This window comes from Triturus cristatus, chromosome 6 (assembly GCF_964204655.1).
Source record: "Triturus cristatus chromosome 6, aTriCri1.1, whole genome shotgun sequence".
Lineage (NCBI taxonomy): Eukaryota > Metazoa > Chordata > Amphibia > Caudata > Salamandridae > Triturus > Triturus cristatus.
Window position 1 is genome coordinate 764022184 of NC_140589.1, and position 23219 is coordinate 764045402.

The 23219-nt window shown below is 45.4% G+C and overlaps 1 protein-coding gene across 4 annotated transcripts in view; it reads left to right on the forward strand.

The window, feature by feature from the left end:
- GOPC (golgi associated PDZ and coiled-coil motif containing) overlaps positions 1-23219 on the forward strand; it is a 214216-nt gene that overhangs the window by 91475 nt on the left and 99522 nt on the right. For 2 of the 4 annotated variants that reach the window (XM_085611293.1, XM_085611292.1), the window contains exons 3-4: positions 1920-1943; positions 18962-19137. In XM_085611293.1, coding sequence (XP_085467419.1) covers positions 1920-1943; positions 18962-19137 — 200 coding nt within the window. The remainder of the gene's footprint in view (positions 1-1919; positions 1944-18961; positions 19138-23219) is intronic. The other 2 variants (XM_085611294.1, XM_085611296.1) reach the window with 1 other exon arrangement.

The window sequence follows — 23219 nt, forward strand, 5'->3', positions numbered from 1 at the left end:
AACCCACAAGGTGCCCTAATTTCTATGCACATCAAAGAATATAAGCTCTAAGCAGCAAAAGTTCTCAGAACTCTAAGCAAATAAAATGTAAGATCCAAACTTTCAATCACTAAATGCAAAAGAGTAAGACCTTTTCATTTCAGTTTAATAATTTACACAATTAGAAGCAAAATTTCACTCGAGCAGTTCAATTCCACCAAATTCTGGTGCAAGTTTCATCCTATGTTACTCTTCATGCATCTTCATACACTAATGCACAAAATGAAGTCTGTCCTCTTCCACAGTCCCCTACTGTTTACGGAAAATATCAGTCTATCAACCATGCTGAGGCGTGGGTCTCATGACCGTTCTTCTGGGCACACTGAGAAGGCCACAAATAAACCCTGTGGTCTGGGTTGCATAGATACTCGGCCCTCTGACTCTTCAAACCTGTCTAACAAAATCTTTCACACACCCTTCTGCTCCTAGCAGACTTATTCCTGCATGTCCGATCTTTAATGAGTTTGTTTCTCTACATCTTTATTTTGACTATATTCGTGTGTATATCAATGCACCACTCTATACGCCAAAGCCTCGGTTTGCGAATACGGTAATAGTCTTAAATATAAACCAATAGTCATCAATTCGTATCCATTATTTTCAAAGGCTTGCTCTTCACTAATAAATTCAATATCAAATGTCAAATCACCCAAACATCAAGGAATGATAGTGTGAGCTGTAAGGGCAGTAGAGTCAGCTTTGTAAGATTTAAAAAGCTATGTACTTTTTTTGGTCGGACCCAAAAGAAGGAAGCGCAGTAACTCGAAAGAAAACCGCAAACGTCCTCATGAATATTAATGAGGCCGTAATTGGCTCGCTACTTGTAGTGAAAAGTTGTCTGCTGAAGTGGTGGCCTTCTTTGGACAGCAAATCTCCATCTCAGCATTCATAATCAGAATGTACTGCTGTTGTGATCCACGCACTTTAAAGGGGAAAGGGTTGACAGTACCAGACCAAGTGGCATAATGTGATTCATTCTGCAGAGGCAGAGTGGAATCTATCAAATTTAGACAAATTGCACTTTGCTTTGCAAATGTTTAGTGTTTGCCTTTAGCAGGCACTAATGTTTTGCAATTGCAAAACACTCCACAAAGCATTTGTGCATGCTTTTGTGAATCATAAGGAAGGGGGAAAGTCCATTCGCTCCTTCCTTTCCCTTGCAATTCGCAAGGGGTCAGGATGTGCGCTTTTCGATTCGTAATACATTTGTGAATCACAAATCACTTTGTTTATTGTGATTTCCGACGTATTTGCAAATTCAGCTGTAATGACTGTGAGCATGTAAATTATTTTGAACATCAGACACAGTATGTCAAATTTTTTGTGAAGCTCCCCATTAATTTGCTCCTACCCTATACAGTATCTGTAAGAAAACATTAGTATTGTGTCCTCCTTTCCAGAGCATAATCTATCAAATTCAGATAGATTGCACATTGCTTTGCAAATGTTTAGTGCTTGCCTTAAGCAGGCACTAACCCTCCCATGTTTTACGTTTGCCAAACACGTCAACATCAGACAATTTATGTCTAATCATTTGTGAAGCTCCCCATTAAATTGCTCGTACTTCCCTACACAGTTTCTGTAACATTACATTAACATTATACCTCCCTTTCACATTTTTGCAACCAGTAACTTCTCATCTGGCAACATTAAAACTTAAGCTATGGAGTGTGCGATTTAGAATTTTTTTTAATGTCATGAAAAAAGAACGTTTTGTCTTTGTAAAATCTCGGTCACGTTGGGAAAGATAGCTGATCCTTTATCCGCAGGTGTGAATATTGAAGTTTGATTTTGTCTTGTTTTCCCTTGAGTTTTCTGTCGTCTCCTTTTCCTGCACACTTTAACTTTCTAATAATTCCTCTTTTCTTTTCTGTCTTAAGTCTGTCCCCTCAGTGGAGAAAATGGTAAGTATGGCCCATGCTTGTTTTCTGCTTGACCTAGTGAGTTTTTAAATATGTATATGTGCTCTGTAGCCTGGCTCGTGTTTATCCTCATAGACCCCAGGTTGAAAAACAAACAACATGTTCTTTCTCTGGGTTTACTTATGTCTTAAACTGTTTATTTTTCTGACCCTTCTAAACATGTTAACATTTTATTTTACTTCACCTTCTATCTTAATGCAGTATAGCAATATGTGTTCCGCATTTGTGCCCCATTTGTGGAATATTGTTTTCTTTGTAGTTTTACACAATAGTCTACTTGGGATTTTAAATATTATTTCAAATGTTGCACGATCTGTATTAAACAATTGATAGAAGCAGACATTCATGGAGCTTTCAGAAACGGCTGTCTTGTCATTAAATTTCTGCTATGGAATCATACTGTGTTCTCACATCAATCAAATTCAACATGGAACAATTAAACAATGATAAATGCCAAATTGGGTTTTGTTAACTTTGTCATCAGCAGCCCAAATGATGTACCCAATCATGGGACTTTTTTGAGCAAGTTATTTTGTCACTGAAAAGGGGGTCACACATGCCCAAAATCCTAGTCCTCCTCTTCCACCACATATTCAGGAATAACTCCACTATGAAAATAATCTCTTGAGGCGGAAAGTGTACATGGTCAGAAAAACAGATCTTTTGCACTTGACGTTTTTTAGCATTAGACATTTAGTACACCGCAGATCAGGCACATATATCTTCAAAATCCCAGATCAATCTAATTCCTATCGAAGATGATCAGGATTCTGGTAAAATCCTTCACTTCCATGCCAGTACCAGCAGATACTATGCATCTCCCTCTGCCTAGAGGAAATGTATGAAAAATGGGAGATAAAACAGAAACACAGCTCTGTAGCCCTTAAGGCTTGGTTGCCGTCTGCGCAGCTTGTTTTTAGACCTGTGTTCACCACAGTAGTTTGTAGCTGGCTACAACTCAGCTGACTATGCATTCTTGATGGTAATTGAATCCTGCCCAAGATTCACAGGCTCCTATGATCCAGAGGACAATTGTGCTAACCTTTGCTAATTCAACTCCTTGGGGTTTACTTGCACACTCCTGTTAGAAATGGAGGTCTCTAGTTGACAGAGGTAGGTACCTTTGTACAAGTAGGGACCCTTCTTCCTAGTCAGGGTAAGGGGGATACACTTCTAAAATAACCCCTGCTCACCCCCTTGGTAGCTTGGCACGAGCATTCAGGCATATCTCTGAGGCAGTATGTAAAGCATTTGTGCATGCATACAGTAACACAGTGAAAACACTACAAATGGACATCACACCAGTTTAGAAAAATAAGCAAAACCTGTATCTAAACCAACAAGACCAAATACGACAAAAATCCAACGTACTATGCTTGTAAGAATAGTTACTGTGCAAAATAATCTTTAAATTGCAGGAATAACGTGAAAACGCAGTTCCTCCAACTCGGTAGCTCCTTTCGGGGCTACCGCAATACTGAACACGACAGTCTAACAATTCCAGCCAACCGCGTCGGTACGGGTCAGCTAAAGTGTCAACCGACTTGGAGACAGAACCTTGCTTGTTGGGGCCAACGCTCCTATGCTAGTCGGTCGGGGCAACCGTCGCGGTTGCGATGTGAGATGGAAGCGTTGCAGCATGCAGTGTCCTCATGGCTCGGTGCAGGCAGTGGCTCGTTTACAGAGTCAATGAGACCAAGGTTTGCGTTGCAGGGTGAGACAGGGCTCGATGCGGTGCTGGCAGGTCACGGTGCGGCGACTGAGCCGGTTGATGTTTGAGTTGGGCAGCAACGGAGTCGGTGACGTCTGTGCAGCTTGCAGCGGTGTAAAGTGTGGTGCCCACAGGACGCGGTGCAAGCAGCTGCTCGTTGATGGAGTCAGGTAGACCAGGATTGCGTTGCGAAGCGAGACGGTGCTCTCTACGGTGCCTTCAGGACACGGAGTCTGCGATGGACCCAGAGACGGCTGCACTTTTCTTCTGTGGCGACTGGGACCAGCAGAACCAGAGACAATGCCCAGAAGGAGGTGAGGTCTTTGCTGTTCCTCAGACCTCTTGAACAGGGGCATGCTCCACTTCAAGCCCTTGGAGATACTTTCTCAAGCAGGATGCACACACAGTTCCTCTCCTTGGCAGAAACAGCCTCTGCAGGCCAACCCCAGACAGCACACAGCAAAGGGGCAGTACTCCTCCTCCAGTTTCTCCAGCTCTTCTCCTTAGCAGAGGTTCCTCTTGAAGTCCCAAAAGTGATCTTAAGTTCTGGGGTCCAGCCCAATATTTATACAGCAAAATCCCTTGTTCTCTGGTGGCAAAGAAGCTGTGTGCTCAGTCTAAACCAGTTCTGTCCTCTCTAGTGCAGCTTCCTTGCAGGAGGTTGAGACCGCACTGTGGAAGGCAGACCAGGCCCATTCAAGTGAAAAATCTCCTCCCCCTACTCTAAATGCAGCCCAGACGTGACTCATCCAGACTCTCTGGAGCCACTGCACATCCCCAGCCCCTGTCACTCCAAAGCCAGACAGTCAATACAGATCCTAGCAGAGGCACGCTGGATGGCTAAGCAAGAAAATACCTACGTTCTAAAAGTGGTATTTTCAAACACAGAATGTAAAAATCAACCTCACTAAAAGATGCATTTTAACATTCTGAGTTCAGGCATACTAAACTTCATTATCCTATCTTGTTCCCAGGGGGAGTTATGCATTTTGATTATGCTAGACCACAACAAATCATGCCTCCTGATTCTCCTTGACCTGTCTTCAGAATTCGACACTGTTAACCACGACAATCTCTTATCCAGCCTTGAACATAGGATGGGCTTTTCAGGGCTTGTATTGTGATGGTTTACGTCCTTCCTCCATAATAGATCACAAAAAGTCATGTAAAGCAATCCCTATCCTATCCTTCCTTAGTCTCAATGAGGGTTCCACAGGGGTCGGCGCTATCACAGATACTCTTCGATTTATTCCTAGAACCGTTGGCAAATGCTTTGAATGCCGCAAACATCCTTTTCATATGTATGCGGATGAGACGCAACTCCACTCTATCTGAAAATCACCTCCCCTGAAGACTTAGTCTCACTCAACTCTACCCTTTTTGACACTCAAAACTGGCTAACGACCAACCACCTCCCAAACGGAATTCCTTCTTATTGCACCGCCTAATAACACCCCAAAGATCGACCACTGGCTGAAACAGCTTACAGCCTTCAACTGCACTCCCCGCATTATCAACTCTGCGAAATCCCTCGAAATCACACTTGATAAGCACCTGAGCATGCAGAATCATATTAGCAATTTAAGCAAGGGGGCTAAACACAAGATGAACACCCTAAGGAATCTAAAACCTTTCCTTCCACAAGAGGACTTCAAGATGGCGGTGCAAGCTCTGGTGCTGCCTAGGCTAGACTATGTTAGTTCCACGCTCTGTGGACTCTCCAAATATAGCTTGGCCCCACTAAAAGCGTCCATTAATGCAGCAGCTAGACTGCTCACTGGTTCAAAAAGAAACGGGCACATCTCCCCAGCCCTAAACTGGCTGCCATACGAGGCCAGAATACAGCTAAAGATAGCCTGCATGATTCACAAAGCCCTACATCTTAAGACTCCCACATATTTGGCTCAGCATCTAGAACTGTCTGTCAGATCTTGCCCAAAATGAGAATGAGTCAGAGAGCCTTCTCCGGTGCTACCCCAAAGATCTGGAACTCTCCTCGACAAATTTCCTCCACGACTACCTTAAAAAAAGAAGTAAAAAAATCCTAATGGCTAAGTTCCTGCCTTAAACAACTCTGGACCACTGCTCATTCATTACCACCTGATTGACAGTGAGATTCCTGGACACCTTTGAATGCCAGTACTCGCCTGCCATGCACATTTATGTAGCAAAGATTATCGAATTTTCTCTCCATTGTCTGTATCCCACATACCTTACCTATGTTGCACGACTATTTTGTTGTATTATATATACTCTTGTAATACCCACCCAAATGGTAAAACGCTCTGATACCCACCTGGGTCAAGTTCGCCTTTTTATAAAACTTTCAAAATAAATAAATAAGAAAACTCCCCATTCTAACAGGTAGCCTTGCAGTAGTGAAAAACAAAATTGGCAGTATTTAACTTCCAGGACATGCCCCACACACACACACCAGGGCATGTCATACCTTTCACATACAATACACCCTGCCCAAAGGGGTAACTTTGGCATACCTTAGGGGTGACTAACATGTAAGAAAAGGGAAGGGTAGGGCCTGACAAGTGGGTGCACTTGCCAAGTCGACATGGCAGTACTAGACTGCCCACAGATATTGCAGTTGCAGATCTGAGTCACATTTATAGGCTGCTTATGTGGGTGGCACAATCAGTGCTACAGGCCCACTAGCAGCATTTGATTTACAGGCCCTGGGCACACAGTGCACTGTGGTAGGGACTGACTAGTAAATAAAATATGCCAATCATGGACTCACTAATCCATAGCAATAATTTACACAGGGAGCACTTGCTCTTTGGCACTGAACAACAGTGGCTAAGTGCCCAAAGCATCTAGACCAGCAAAAACGAAGTCCAACACACAGCAAAAACACAGGAGGCAAAGGCAAAAATATAGGGGAAACCCACGCTAATGGTCCCATGTCTAACAACTCTCAAGCACAGTGTGAGAATGGTCCACAAATTCTTAGAGTTGCATGCGTAGTTTAGGAGTTCTAAACTGAAAAACCTTTAACCTGTAAGTAATTTCTCAGTGTTTTTTTGTTGCACTTACATGTTAGAAACATTTAGCTAAAATTCCACAATAGTACAACGAGCATTGTTGGTGTCGCCACTAATTTATTTTATATGACAGCATTCCGTAGTGCACAAAAATCCACAATTAAATGTAAATTCTACAGCAATTTTTTATTATTTGTGCTTTCACTATTTTGGCAAGTGTGACCACGACAAGAAGTTTTGTATGAGCTGAGTGCTGGTACGGGAACCTTGTAGGAAAGTAAGCAAGGTGTACAGACTGAATTGTTAAATGTTTAACCTATCAGATTGAAATAGGTCTAATAAAAAGTAACAACACATGCATAATGTACATCTTAAGGTTTGTCAGCCTTCTTTTAAAGCGTGACCAGCTTCACTACTTTACTTATTTACAGTGCATTACCAGCTGTTGGTTCAAAATATGCAAGTCCTTCCACCAAGGAGCCAGCTTTTAACTCCGACCATCTGCTGTTATTTCCAAGGAGTTCCCCTCTTAAGATCAATGTAGCTCCACAGTACTTTGAAGCCATATTTCAGCAGTTGATGACTCTCAATAAGTTTTATAACCTGGATAGAATCTCCTTTCTAAAAACGTACAGCTACATTAGTGATAGCAGCCTTTTACTCCTTCAAATGTTTCTAGTGGTCCAAGTATCTCTAGCAGATTTTCTTCCCACTGCCACCTGCAGCTCACTAACGCACGTTAACAGCCTTTTGTGTTGAGTCGTTTCTGGCCTAGTTGCTTGCTTTATTTTAATTATTTGATTTGATGGTGCTTTATGTATGGAGGCTATCCTTGTGGAAAATTAAGTGTCAGTCAGTCTGTGGGTTTGCCTGTCTCCCTATCCTAGCTGTCTTGAACATGATTGCTGATTCTTAAGTCACTCTGCTCTTACTTCTTAGGGCAGTGGGCAGATATATGGCTGAGGTAAATGTTCTCTCTCTGTGTACATCTATGTTGCAGTGTTTGAAGAGATTAGGGAGACTGTTTGCCAGGAAACTGGTTGCTGAGCAGTTTAATTTCAATAGGTGTACATTGAAGGAGTGGTTTATCTCTGCATTTAGTGGAGGTAGCACTAGATGCATTTCTATTGTCTGTATTGGGTTTTTGCTAGGATACCTTAATGGTTATGGTAATTGGTATCCTAGATTTTCAGAAATGTTTGTTTTCTTGGATTATGCAAGGGCTTTTCATTCACAGCCTGTACAGAAGTTGTTGGCATGTTTCCCTTTGTTCCTTGCCTTCTCTGAAGATATTATTTTTCAAATTCTATTAGATTTGTAATGGCTAACTCAGGTGGTTCAAGGGACATCTGTATCTTCTGATGGGAGACAAATTATATACCAGAAAAAACGTAATGGCATAAATTGGGAGTAAGAATTGGCTGCAATTAATTAAAGTCATGGGCAGTTTTTTGCAGCTCTTGCTGTCCAAGATCGTTGTTACGATTCCTTCCCATGCTTGAAATCGTCCCTACAGAAGCCAGCAGCAATGATGACCACATTCATATTAACCAGTGGCGCTGCTGACACATTGAGGTGTAGAGGTGCAAGCATCATCCATGCATCACTTCTACCCAAGAATCAGACCCCAGGCTGTGCACTGTGACTTCTGCAGACTTGTTGTAGAAAGTTTCACACCAACAGCCCGTGAGACTTGAAATAACACAGAAATACATATCACACTAAATAGCTAGTCCTTGGAAAACTCTAGGCACCTAAACTCGAGCCATTTCAGTGTTTCCTGCCGATTTCTGATTGTTGGAAAACGAGGCACCATCTGTGAGGCCTGCACAAATAACATGACTACATTTGTCCTTCAATGGGAACCAAACACCCAATTGTCGCGCCTGACTCTCAGAGGGTAGCGTTGCAGAGCAGTCTGAGGCTTACTCAAGGGAGGTGGTGTGGGCTAGTAAACGCCATTTGCTGGTGCACAAAAATAACACTCAATAATTGATTGTACTTTGCTTTATAAAAGTAAGAGTACATTTATTAAACACACACACTACTCAATACTATGCACCAATTTACAAATATATACATAAGCTGGTGTAATTACTTTGTGACATTGCATAAAATCTCCACCCCTCCCGCAAAGGGGGGGTGGGGTCTACTACCTCTATATCTCAAGGGCTAGCAGTCTGGGGACTTCACCTAAGCGCAGCAGCAAGAATCCATGTTTACGCACACTTTAGAATGACAGTACTCATCACCTTGGTTGATCATTTGAATGCATTGCAATTACAGCCCCTAAGGGTATCACAGATGAAATCACAGGATTGCGCATATACAGCCAGACACCCTAGCAGGACTGTCTGGCAACATAGTCCCACTTGGCTTACGACATCTCCTTACACATGGACTTACAGTCCCTTCAAAAGAAGTACTCCTGGCAACTACACTTTTCCTGCAGTGCGCCTCTTCACTTTAAAAGGAATCACAGGTGAAAGCATGGGATTACGTAAATACAGCCAGACCCCCTAGCAGGAAGGTCCAGCAACATAACTCCATTTAGCTTAACATCACCTTACACAGGTACTTCACTTTACACATGTGACTTTCAGTCCACCTAAAAAGAAATAACCAATAGTAAATGCATTTCGGTGCAATTACACCACTTCACCTCCAGGGGATGCCTTTCTCCAGACATCCCCAACTCAGCCCTTCACTCCATGATGCACTTCATAGTACACCCTCAGCTGTAGAACATAAGTTCCAGCCTAGAAGGTGTTAAAGGCTGGCTGAGCCCGTGAGGGGTTATTCTTTCAGATGCCCTGTGAAACTTATGGGTGGACTGTTCTTCTTTATGCTGGGGGAGGCTGCGGTGCTCCTGCAGCCCCCCTGCACCCCTTTTCACACATGAGGGTGACCCCCCCCTCCTCTGGGGGCCACCAGGCACCAAAACAGCAGATTTCTTCGTTCTGTGGGGGGGAAGACTGCGCTTCTCCAGCAGCTCCCCTAGCACCTTTTCACAAGTGAGGGTGACCCCCCACCTCTGGGGGCCACAAAGCACCAAAACGGCAGATTTCCAAATGCCTGGCGACGCATTATGGGGCGCTTCATGCTCCTCTTTACCAGCCCCAGCCACTGGGAACCCTCTCCTCCGCCCTCGGGGTCTCTGATTCAGCAGGGTGCTGTCTTCACCGGCTCACTGTGCCAGCCTTTCGCCTGGCTCTCCTCCGTGGCCATTCTTCTCCCCGCGCAGAGGCCACTGCTCCTGCGCACTGGTCCTGGGCTCTTCTTCTGGTGCTGTTAGGGTCCTGGGAGCAGTCAGGGGGTCTCTCCTTCCAACTGCCCATTGCGCCAGGCTCCAGCACCTTCAGCCTCAGCAGACCACACCCCAGAGAGAGCTTCTCTTCCTGTGCAAGCACTTTTTAAAGTTCAGTAGGGGGCTGGCAGGAAGTCTCTGTTGGTCCTATCAAACAGCGACACAATCACGTCCCTGCCCCTGCTCCCTCCTTCTTGTCCAGCCACTGGGCTTGTTCAAAATGGCGTCGTCCAGGGTTTCTGGCCACATGCCTCTGAAGCCTCTTCCCCCACGCTGCCTTCCCTCCTTGGTGCAGCCTGGTGCCTGGCACCCAGCGACAGCGGTTGATGGATTGGCCTGTAGCCCCACCCATCTTCTCTTCGTGGAGAGGAGGCCCTAGCTTGTGGAAGAAAGGTTATCAATCCATCCAGCTGAGGTCAGCCCTCAGCCTGGGTCTGGTCCTGGCTGGCTCCGAGAAATAGGACAGATCTGGATGACCCAAAAGCAGTACAAATATGACTTTGGACTCTGCAGAATGCTTATTTTCACATTCGCTACATTGGACTTAAGTGCGTGTCTGTAATCTGTAGGCCTAACGGAAGGAGTCACGATGCACCCAGAGTTCCAGTGTCCATCAGCGACCTTGCAGCAGGTCGGATCCTTGTTGAGAGGCCATGTTGCACATCTTTTCCACTCTTAAGGCACCCTCTGCCATGCATTCTGGCCCCAAGGATCCGCAGGGTAATCCAGTCTGGTTTCTGCCAGCAGATCTGTCCTCGCTACAATGTGTGCCACTTCAGCCTGCTTTGGGTTCACCACCGCCTTCTGGCCCGACTTCGGATATAGTGCTGAAATCTGCGCCAATCTGCTAAATATCCACGCCAGCTCCAGAGGAGAAGTAGGAACCTGTTCTGTTATTAGACTTCAAGCCAAGTTTGTTTCGACTGACGCTGCATCCAGATATTGATGTGACATAGCCAGTACTTAATCCCTCAGATTCAGATACTGTTCCAGTGGAGGGGATGGGAAATAGTTTGCCTCACCTTACGTTAAAGACAGTTGGTATATTGACCTACAAAATGCCAATGGGTCGGGTACCTCACCCAATACTGGGTAGGATTCCTTTCCTGGACCAGCTACGGACGAAAGTACATATTTCACTACTGTTATTAGAACGGCTGCTGAAGTCCTCCCTCTTCCCACTATGTAGGCAAAAATAAAAGTTCTCACTGCGATCCTTCAGCTTGGCCAGGCAGTGACCGAACCGCTCCTATCCTTCAAAGAGGACCTTGATGACACTGTATTGGGCACTTGCACTAAACCACGTTTTGGTCCTCCGCTTAATAGCAAGGTTGCATACTGGCAAAGACCAGTACCAGACGACCAGGACAATTCCTGAGAGTTTGGTGTTGCAGGTGTCGACCAGCAGAGTGAACGTTAACACCTTTCAGACTCCTCCGTACAGAGAGTCCAAACGTATGGAAACATTTGCTAAAAGAATGTCAATGCCAGCTGGCTCCTTGGTCGTGACATCCATGCACTCTGAGCAATAGTCGGTGAGATCTTACTGGCAATCCCAGAAGACTTACTGGCCTTGTTTGCCCAAACTATTCAGGCTGACTTAGATGTGGCAAATTCGCCATCTCCTCGGGCTTAGACACCACTGACTGATAAGGAAGGACTATTGTGGCGAGCGTGGTGCTCTTGCCCCACACATGGATGAGATCCACAGGCTTCCCCAGGAACCTCCTGATGCTCCTGTTGGAATGCCCTTCGACAATTCCTGTCTGTTTCTCGAAAAGGAGCATTTTTAAAGAGAGCCTACCAAAAGCACTTTCTATGGGCTTTTCGACATTAGTTTGGATCTCCCCAACAGTTTTGCTCTTTATAGGTATATGCCAAGGGCTTAGCGCATAAACCGTATTAGACGCCGCATTCCACACAACAGGCCCCACCACCCTTTCGAGGTTGGGACAGTGGGACCAACAAACCACGATCAACCATCAGGGGCAGCGCCTGCCTCGATTCCCGCCCTTCGGCAACAACCTCAAACTCATCCTGGGGGATTCCAGGTTAGCCACTTTCTTCAGGGGTGGCTAAACATTACATCTGACAGGTGGGCTCTTCAAATTGTTTAACAGGGCTACGCCCTTCCATTTCTCTTTCAACCTGCCACCTATGTTAGAGCAGCTTTCGAAGCCCATCTGTCCGTTTTGCACCAGGAATTGCAGGCTGTTTTGGCCCATCAGGCCATAGAGAAGTTACGTTCTCTGGAGTGGAGACCGGAAGTTAATCCTGCTACTTCCTTGTGCTCGAGAAGACTGGAGGCCTTTGTCCGATTTTTGGATCTTCGCCCTCTCAAAGCCTTTCTGTTCAAGGACAAATTCAAGATTCACAAGCTGGCCCAGTTTCTTTCTGCCATGGATCCTGGAGACTGGATGGTGGTGTTGGGCATTCGGCCTGCTCACATTCCCAACCTACAGGTCTACAGGTATTGCTTGCAGTTAATGGTGGGCCACAAGCATTTTCGGGTTGCTGTGCTCCCTTTCGGGCTCACCAGTGCTCCCTGGGTGTTCACAAAAGTGATGGTGGTCACTTCCCATCTTCGGAGGATGGGACACCAGTTTCCTTGTACCACGACAACTGGCTGTTAAAAGTGGGCTCCCTTTAGTCCGTCTTGGACCACCTCCAGACAATGGCGAACCTCTTGACAGCATTGCTGCTGAAGTCACACCTGGCTTCTTCTCAAAGGCTCCCTTTTCTGGAATGTATCCTGGGTGTGGTGCACTTTCAGGCGTTTCCTCTGAACCAACGAGTTCAGGCAATGATCCAGATGTTTAAGCCTCTTTTTGGGGTCTTGGGGAGGATTTCTCTGAGGCTTCTTGGCCTGCTAACCTCCTGCATCCTGCTGACCTACCATGCAAGATGCCATATGTGAGCTCTGAACTGGGATCTGAAGTCAAAGTGGGCCCAGCATCAGGGGAACCTGTCAGATTTCTTTGAGGTGTTTGAGGGAACTGCAAAAAAATCTGCAGTAGTGGCTCCTCATCTGCAATTGGACCATAGCCAAACCCCTCTCCCTACTTTAACCAGGGTTGTTTTTTGTGATGGACATGTCACTATAGGGAGGACATCTGGGAGAGGTGGAGATCAGAGGACTCTAGTCTCCAGCAGAGACGCGCCTCCACAGCAATTTGTGTTGCGGACGAATTTCTTGGCATTGAAGGTCTTCCTGCCCACCATCAAAGGACGTTTTCTAAAGGATTTCACGGACAGGCCCTCCACTATCTGGTACTGCAACAAGCAGAGAAGGGTGGGATTCTGTCTTCTTTGCCAGCAGGCACTGCGACTCTGGAAATAGCATCAAATCATTTCCCTGGTTGTACATCACGTGGCAAGAACTTTACACCCCAGGGCTGACAACCTCGGGTGACAACGCCTAACTAATCACGAATGCCAGTTAAACCTGGAGGTGGAGCACTGCATCTTCTAGCAGTGGAGATAACCTTATCTTGATCTTTTCACCACCAACAAGAACACAGTGTGAACACTTTAGCGCCAGAGTTTCCAAGAAGGTCTTCTGCATAGGGTGGAGCACAGGAATTGTATACGCCTTTTCGCTTATATCGCTCCTACCCCGAGGTCTGAAGAAGATGAATGACTGGGCCCAAGTTATCCTAGTGCTTCTGATCGGGCAAGGAGAGTGTGCTACCTGGAACTTCTGGACCTGAGCATCTGCCTTCCAATCAGGTTGCTGCTTCGGGAGGACTTTCTGTCACAGCAGCAGGGCAGGGTCTTGCACTCGGGCCTGCACATTCTGCATCTCCATGTCTGGAGATGAAGCAGCAACAGGTAATCTCCTCAGACCTCCATCCTGAAGTCGTTGATGTCATCCTGACAGCCATGCAGCCTTCACAAAATCATTGTGTGCCTGGTGCTGCGATATATTTATGTCTGGGTGCGGCACCCGGCAGACTGGCCCGTTGCTGGCTAAACTGTCAAATATGTTGTTGTTTCTTTTGTCTATGGTCAACCAAGAACTTTTAAAGGTTACTTGTTGGCCATCTCAGCCTGTTCACATTCACCAGACCCTACATACTTGTTCAAATAATCTGTTATGCTTTTTCTTAAAGGTGTGCAACATATGTGTCCGCCAAAGCCCTTTGTGATGCCACAATGGGACTCAAATTTGGTTCTTAATATCCTCATCAAGATTGAGAGGTAAATGAAAAACCAAGCAGTCTTCCACATGAGAATCAAATGCTAGGGTTTCATTCACCTCTCAAGTGTCTGTTCTGATTTTGCTTTGGAAATTGGTTGCTATTGATGGTACTCTACTGTTGTATTTAAATAAGTATACCTTTGATATGACTACTCAGTTAGCAGAATCTGTCTTTTGCATTTTTGGATCCAACGAGGGTCTGCCATTTTTTGTCTTTCGACCCACAGTCCTCGACAGCACCTCCCCCAACGTCTTTTATTACCGAAACCTGACCAAGCACCACTTTGGGACCAGACATTGCGATCGCCATCCCCAAAGGATACAAAATCACCCGGAAGGACCGCCAAACCGCCTCGGAGGCGGCATCGCCATCGCCCAAAAGGCCAACCTCCACTTGAAAACCTACACCGACGAGCCTATGGACCTCATGGAACACATCCACTTCAAGTTAAAGGTCAACCCGACCACCACCCTACGTAGCACCCTCCTCTACCGACCTCCCGAACCCTGCGCTCCTTTCTCTGACTCTACCTCCGACACAATCACCCCACATGCCATCACCTCCACCGATTATATTTTGCTAGGTGACCTCAACTTCCACCTCGACAGCTGCAAAGACCCCAACTCCATCTCCCTCCTGGAAAACCTCCACGTCATCGGACTCAATCCGATCGCCCCAGTAGCTACGCACTCAGTAGGACACTTCCTCAACCCTATCTTCACAGCAGGAAACTCCATCTCCTTCAGTCACAGCTCCGAACTCCCATGGATGGACCACCGCTGCGTCCACTTAGCCTGCAGAGCGAATACCCCCCGCAGACGCCTACCAGAGCTCCAAAGTAGGAACTGGAACAAGATCTCCAACGAGCAACTCCCCGCCACCCTCAGTGGCTCCGCTCCCACCGCCTCCAACAACGACCCCACCACCGCTGCCTGTACCCTACACAAATGGATCACCGACTGCAAACACTGTCACCCCTCCTCAAGGAATCTTCCAACCCACATGCCAAGAAGGCCAGCTGGGTCTCCACTGAACTCCGGGAATCCAGACGAACCTGCAGACGTCTCGAAAAACTATGGAGCAACTCCAAAACCCCAGTGAACCTTGACAGCTACAAAACAGCCACCTCTACCCACCACAAATTCATCAGACACTCAAGGAAGAAAGCACTACAGGACAGAATCTCCACCCACACACACACACAACAGCAAGGAAATCTTCTGGATCATCAAAGAGTTCGCCAAACCCAACAGCGAGTCCACCGACATCTCACCCAGCCTGGACCTTTGTGACAAACTCAGCACCTTCTTCCATCACAAAATCAAGACCATCTATGACATCTTCGACAACAACATTCTCTACGAGGCACCCACACCCTCCGCCTCCTGCACCACACAGCCGACACTGGACAGCTGGACCGCTCTCCGCATCGCAGACACCCTAAAGACCTTGAAGACCACCCTCTCTGAGGGGCCCCCATGGACCCCTGCCCCCAAAACATTTACCACAGAGCCGCAGACATCATCGCCTCCAAACTACAAAGAATCATCAACCGATCCTTAGAAACCGCCTCCTTCCCCGATGACTGGAAACACGCGGATATCAACCCTCTCCTAGAGAAACCCTCGGCGGACCCCACTGACCTCAAGAACTTCGGTCCGATCTCCCTACTTCCCTACCCGGTGAAAATCATTGAAAAAGCTTTCAACAGCCAACTCGCCTCCTTCATCGTCGAGAACAACATCCTCGACTCCTCCCAATCAGGCTTCAGGAAGAACCACAGCACAGAGACCGCCCTCATCACTGCGAAAAATGACATCCGCTCCCTCCTCGACAGAGGAGAGACTGTGGCCCTCATCCTCCTTGAGCTCTCCGTAGCCTTAGACACTGTTTCACACCGCACTCTAGCCAGTAGACTCCACAATGCAGGAATCCGGAACAAAGCCCTTGACTGGATCCGCTCATTCCTCTCTGGCAGAACGCAGCAATTCAGACTCCCTCCCTTCATCTCGGACCCCATGCCAACAACCTGCGGAGTCACCCAAGGATCCTCCATCAGCCCCACCCTGTTCAATGTTTACATGGCCCATCTTGCGTCCATCATCCGAGCACATGGACTCAACATCGTATCGTACGCAGACGACACATAACTCATCCTTTCACTATCCAACGAACCCAACATCTCGAAACACAGCTTCCAAGAAGGAATGGAAGCAGTCGCCAGGTGGAAGAAGAACAGCTGCCTACAGCTGAACACACCTGAATGACACCTGGTGGTGGCCCCCCACCCTCGGGGACCCACCACCACGCACGCAACCTTGGAATTATCCGAGACTCTGAACTCAAAATGGACCTCCAGATCAACGCTGTCACCTCTTCCTGTTTTCACACCCTCTGTGTCCTACGTAAAACATTCAACTGGATCCCCCTCGAACACAGGAAAATCGTCACCCACACCCTCATCAGCAGCATACTAGACTATGGCCATGCACTCTACGCAGGGATCAACAAGAACCTCACCGCAAACTCCAGAACATCCAAAACGCCGCCGCCAGACTGGTCCTTAACCTACTGCGCCTTTGCCACATCACCTGCGGGCACTACACTGCCTCCCCATCAAGAAGAGAATCACCTTCAACCTTCTCACCCACGCAGCCCTCCACAACACTGGCCCCGCCTACATGAACCACCGCCTCTCGTTCCACACACCCCAAAGATCCCCCCGCTCAGCCTAGCTGTCCATCCCCATGGTACCACGCATCAAGAAAACCAGAACAGGAGGCCACTCCTTCTCCTTCCTCGCGGCCAAAGCATGGAACACCCTCCCGCTTCACCTCCGCTAGACACCAACTCTCTTCAAGTTCCTGAAGGACCTCAAGACCTGGCTCTTTGACGAATAACCCTGAGCGTCTGGCACCACACGCACTGTGATGGGCTATGGTAGCCTTCTGATGTTTCTCTGCAAGGGCTTAGGAGCCGCGCAACCCCTCCCCTCCTCCTCCCAGAGCCTTGGGACCCTAACGGGTAACTAGCTGCGCTTCACAAACGATTGATTGATTGATTGATTGATTGAGTCCTGAAGATGGTCTCATGTACTTTCTTGGTGTAAAGAGATGAAACGTCAATGAAATATCCAGTTCAACCTTTGTACATTTTACAACAACTCATCAATTTAAAAGAAGAATACAGGGACTGTTTTTTGGACTACAAATTGTTGAGTGGATTCTGCACTGACTAAGGCCACATCCATATGAACTGTGATACATATCTCCGTGGCTTTGTTAGTGTGTGTGCTGTTCCAGTGACACCTTGATGTTAAATAGTTGATTTACTATTAAAAAATCCTTTCAGTATTGTAAACAACTATGGGCCAGATGTACGACCCGCCAATTAGCGAGTCGCGAATTGCGACTTGCTACTTGGGATGCACAACAGTGTCTGAGACACTGTTTGCGATTCCCAATGGGGTCGCAAATTGCATGCCTCATGCATATTAATGAGGCTGTCGAAATTTGCGACCCCATTGGGAATGGCTGACACTCCCAGGGACAGCAGACCTCTGTCTAGGACTGCTTTTAAATAAAGCAGTTTAAAAAAACATAATGCAGCCCGTTTTCTTTAAAGGAAAACGGATGTTTAAAAAAAAAAATGAAAATGAAACTTTTCAGTTTCATATTTTAAGGGCAGGCAGTGGTCCCTGGGACCACTGCCTGCCCTTAAAAAATATTTGCGCATGCATTCACAAATGGGAAGGGGTCCAGGGGACCCCTTCCCCTTTGCGAGTGCTTCACTACCCTTCTGAAAAGGTCGCAAAACATTCTTACAAAGCTTAAGGAGTCGCTATTAGGAAGGGACGCCCTTGGAACGCCCCTTCCTAATAGTGAGTCGCTAACCCTATTGATTTGCGACTCGCAAAATAGGATTAGTACATGGGCCACAGATTTTTTGTGGTCGCAAACACGTGTAAAACCCATTTTCACCCGCAAAAACCTTTGTACATCTGGCCCTATCTAGAAAAAATACTCTTAATTTCCAAAGTGAATTTCAAATTGAGTGTGCCTCTATACCTTATACATGTATTAAGATACTATCTGTTTTACACTTTCATTAAAATTAGTGGTTGGATTCTCCTGATATCAATCACCATACTGTTTGCAGCAATCATGCAATTACTTCAGGATTTCCTTTTTTGCGTTGGAAAGACTTTATTCCCAGTCTCCTGAGGGATTATTGGGTTGTCCTATTGGGCATTACACGATCTTCTTACAAGTCCTATGCTTTTAAAATATTAAGCCAAGTGCCATTCAAATTCATGTAGCAGGTGACTTGACTAAGCATGTGTCTTTTGTTACATTTCTATTCTATCTGAAAAATTGGATATTGTGGACTGTAAAGCCGACATTTTAGTTCACCTTTGTATTTCCTTCGTTAGTTTAGCTCAAGTGCTTGCTACCTACAATCTTCTTTATTTTTTCTGCTGCTTCTGTGGAGACAACAGTTGTGATTGCACTTATGGAACAACTGATTATTTCATTTGTTTTTGAGCTATTGTGTTTTTTTCTCATAGTTTGTGTTCAACAAAAAAGAAAATGCAAGATTAAGACAAGTGGTTGTATATTTTGAAACATGGTTATTAGGCTTAAGCATAATCCATAAAAAAGTCTATTACCTTGATATGGTTGAAAGTTCTATGCCTTGACAGTCTTAATAGAGTATATTTTCCTTATTCCAGGGTATATTTACTGTAACATAACCTTACACTGTTTGTATGCACATTGGTGTAGGAAAAAGAACTTGAAGCGAATAAAAAAGAAAAGGTGAAAGAAGCTCAACTAGAAGCAGAGGTGAAGTTACTAAGGAAGGAGAATCAAGCCCTTCGTCGGCATATTGCAGTTTTGCAGGCTGAGGTATATGGAGCGAGGCTGGCCGCTAAGTACCTGGACAAAGAGCTAGCAGGAAGGTAACAATCAGTGTGAATTTTGAGCTAAATCTAAATTGTAGGTCTTGCATGTTGGCGTCTTTTTTTTTTTTTTTTGTGCAAGATTTTTAGCCATACATTTTTGCAAGTTTTAATATTGATCTAAAGACATTTCATGTCAGAGATCAGATTTAAATAACTGCTCCATGGGGAGAGCCAAATGTAAGTGTAGAAAATATGATTGTTAATTAATTAGATAACTTTCTTATGGGACCTTTGCCTCTTGAGACCAAGGTAGTTCTCGTTCAGCTAAAAATATATGGGTTTCATGAGTCTTCGATTCGTGTCCCAGGCAGATGTAGATCTGGGTGTCATCAATGTGTCTGGCAAAAGAGCTGGTTTTGTAGGACTTCCTGAGCCAAACAATACATGTAAATACTAAACATGAGCGTAGTGAGGGAAGAGCTGCTCACTACAGCACATTGATAATCATGAACCCCTGTGTATAGTTCATTCCAGTTTGAGAGTTTTTCCTAAAATATTTAATCGAGCATCGCAGCCACTTTTCAGTAACACATATTGATTTGTGCCTCTGCCCACCAATTCACATCTTAATGAGCTTTCTAATTTAAGAAGCAATTACAACTGGAAGGTCGAATTAATAAATGTGGGTGTCTTTGGGTCCAAGCTCGTGAATATGAGCCTATCCGTGTGATATTATTGAAAACTGCTTCATACTTGTTCATATTGAAAGCTGTGAACCGCCTTAACCAACCATGGTATTCTCTTCACTGTGTAACCATTCTCTCCAATCACCTCCATTTCAACATGTGTTAACTGCACACATCCACCACCGTTTTCTTTCCACTGAACTGAGAATGGGTGCACTAGACAATTTATGCCATCACAAGGGAATGTTCAACCCCTCACCAAGTGCACAGCAGTACTTTAATCTTCTGGCTAACCACAGATAATGGAATCTGTTTGCCATGGCAAGAGGAGGTTGTTTAATGCTAAATGCACACTGAACAGAAGAAACATAGCAATCTCTGCTAAATGTCTCTGGTGACATAGAAGATTTGAAACATTTCTTACTGGATTGCCCTGTGTACACTGCTATAAGAGAAAACACTATTTAGTAAGTTTCTCCAAAGAGAACAGTTAGACGAGCCGGATGAACAAATCTTTTTCCTCCTAAGTGACGTGTCCGGGCTAGCAAAGCTGGGACGTGAGGGCAACACTAGTACAGACTGGAAATTATGCTGGCCTAGCCAAGAAGGAGCTTTTTAAAATCCTTTTTTATCCGTTTTTTATTTTGTGAATTCCCAAAAATTTAAGATGCCAAGTATATTTGAACGGCTTTTTTTTATCTGTAAATAACATGTATTCTTGAGTGAAAGGCAGCCTTACTTTGCATGTGGGCCAATAACTGTATCAGTAAATTCCAATTCACATTCTCTTTTCACTGTCTTACCGTCTGACCATGTGGACTAGAACCAGCACAGAGCTTAAATGCCTCAGGTGTATTAAGTTTTTTCCAATTCGCTAAGTGTGCTCGGTGCCTCATTATTATTTTATGTTTTCTGTGTCATGTAAGTTTATCCTGCAGTAGCCTAACATCAGGTAATTTATTCTCCCCAGCAACAGGTTTACGAGACCTACATTTTTCCTGTTTAGGCAGGCGGCTGCCGAACAAGTTTTCCCTTATGTATACCTGGACTGATATGATGTCTCTTTCAATGATGAGGCCATTAATAAACTATCACAGGATCCAATTAGCTTTTTTTTTAAGCTTCTGTGAGCTGAAGAAAGTAATCAGGATGCAGCCTTTTCTCTGTGGCTGAGAAGAAGCTGTGTCCTGAGTCCCTCATTTTCGGGGAGGAAATCCTTGGGGGCAGCTCATTACGCATGGTGCAAAAATATCCAGTTGTATAACCATTCATCAGATCACCACTCACCAGGCAATAATGCCACCAGCTGAGCCATCCAGATCGTGGAGAAAAATAAGTTGTATTTAAAAACAACATTTATATTTAAATCGTTTAAATCACTTTTAATTAGAAGACTGCATCAAAATCCAATTTTACAGAACCTGCTCTGTCTGAATAATTGTGTCCACAAAGTGAAATAACCACAACAATAACACAAGTATTTTCTCCCCCACCTTCAGAATTACTATATAAATTCTCATGACTGCATAATTTTCATTTACAGCAATTCTCTGAATATAATATAGTATACTCAATCGGGATGAACATAGGAGAAAAGGAAATGTATTGAAGGTAATGAAATAAGGAGAGGGACCTAGGAATAGTAATCGGCTGAGTGGACACACTGGAAGCGGAAGAGGAGAAGCAGTATTTTGTGCCATTGTCGTCTCAATCTCTTCTTGGCCAAGCATGCCATTCGAGAGGATCAGGCAGTTACAGCAAGAATATGGACTCACCACTGTCGCGTCTGTTGCTTCACTGCTTGCTTTATATCTCTCCAAGTAGGAAATGGTACCTTGATCTGAGTGAAGTTATAGGCTTTTGCCCTCCCACATCCCCCACTGATCATATGGAACCAAAGAAACGGTGCAGTGCCCTAGTCCAGCAGGTATTTTGGCAACTCTTGAAGTTATCTTATCCTTCCTGGATTTGCCTGTATTAAAACATGGAAAGAGGAGCTAACACTAATCCCTGACCTTCAGATCCTGTTTCAGACTAGCCGCTTTCTTCGGAATTTGATCCAGTATGTCTCGATTGCTGAGGGTTGTGATGATGGCCCTGCCATTTACAACATTAGGGGTACCAGAAAGGGGAATTGGACAGCTGAGTACTTGCTCTCCTCAGCTACTCCATTGAGTCAAAAGCCCTTTTGACGTCAGGTCACACTCTAAGAAGGACTTCATTCCTTCGACCCATGTGTTGTCGGGGGATGGCAGGGAACCGTAGAGCCATAATATAAGCCATTTTCTGTGCACATTGGCAGCAGTGCCCCTGTCACTTTGCTCTGGAAGCCTGCTTGTTTAGGGACCTCAGTGTTCGTGCAGTCCATCCACCTCTAGTGCCTGCACTATGGCTTCCTCTGTAACCTTTATCCCAGCAATCCTGGTTCCATAGTTTGAAGTCATGCTTCAGCTGCCACTGTTGCTTCTTCGACTTTCTCCGATTTTTGCAGGATTATTTTAAGAGTTGTCACCATCTCACTTTTAACCTCTCCAAGTGCTGGCAGCTACATTACTAAATCATCATCCAACACACCCTAGTTCTTGCGTTCCATTTGCTGGAAAAACATACTTCTCCCTGTTGCTGTGTTTGTCTCACACTATGTACTGCAAAGCTTGTGCTTCCAAAGTCACTCTGCAACAGGGTCTCAGTCAGTCCCCTTGACACTTGTCACTCCTCTCAGGCAGTGCTTCCTCGCTGCATCCCTCCGCCTCTACCAATGCAGACCCGACCATCCGGCTCAGAATCAGCCCCAGCTATGCTGACGCCCTTCAACTTTGCCAGAAGGTCCTTTGCCCACCAAGGGATTGGAGCTGCTCTGGTGCATTTCTTCCTGCAGAGGAAACCGCTATCACTGGCAGTGCAGGCCCTCCAGGTACGAATACAGCCGAGTACCATTTTGGAAATTCGCCAGTGGCATGCACGTTATCTCCATCCATTTGTGTATGCTCATCTCAGGCTGTCTCAATCTAGTGGGGCCAGTTTTCGTTGCTGCCACACTTCACCCCACCACCACATCAACCTGTGGCTCATGGAGCCCCATAGGGCTCTTTGGGCAGCCAAAAGGAAGAGCAACGTTCAGAGCTCAAAGAAAGGCAACCATTTTGCGCCACTGAGCTCTGCCTCAAAAATATTTTGTATGTGTGCTAATTGTTTTTTGCATAATAAACAAAAAATTGTTTAAACAATCTTCAAAAATATTTTATGCTACTTCCAATCCTCGTCAACTTGCAGAGTCTAAAACAAATTGTCACTAAGTGTCTTTTAATACAACTTTATCAGTATTCTGTTTCGTTAAGGTGCTTGTATGAAGTAAAACATTGAGGAAATGTACTAGGATGGTTTAGGGCTTATCACTGCCTCTTGCTCAAGGGGTTAATCATAATATTTATACTGTCTTTCTCCCCTCTCACT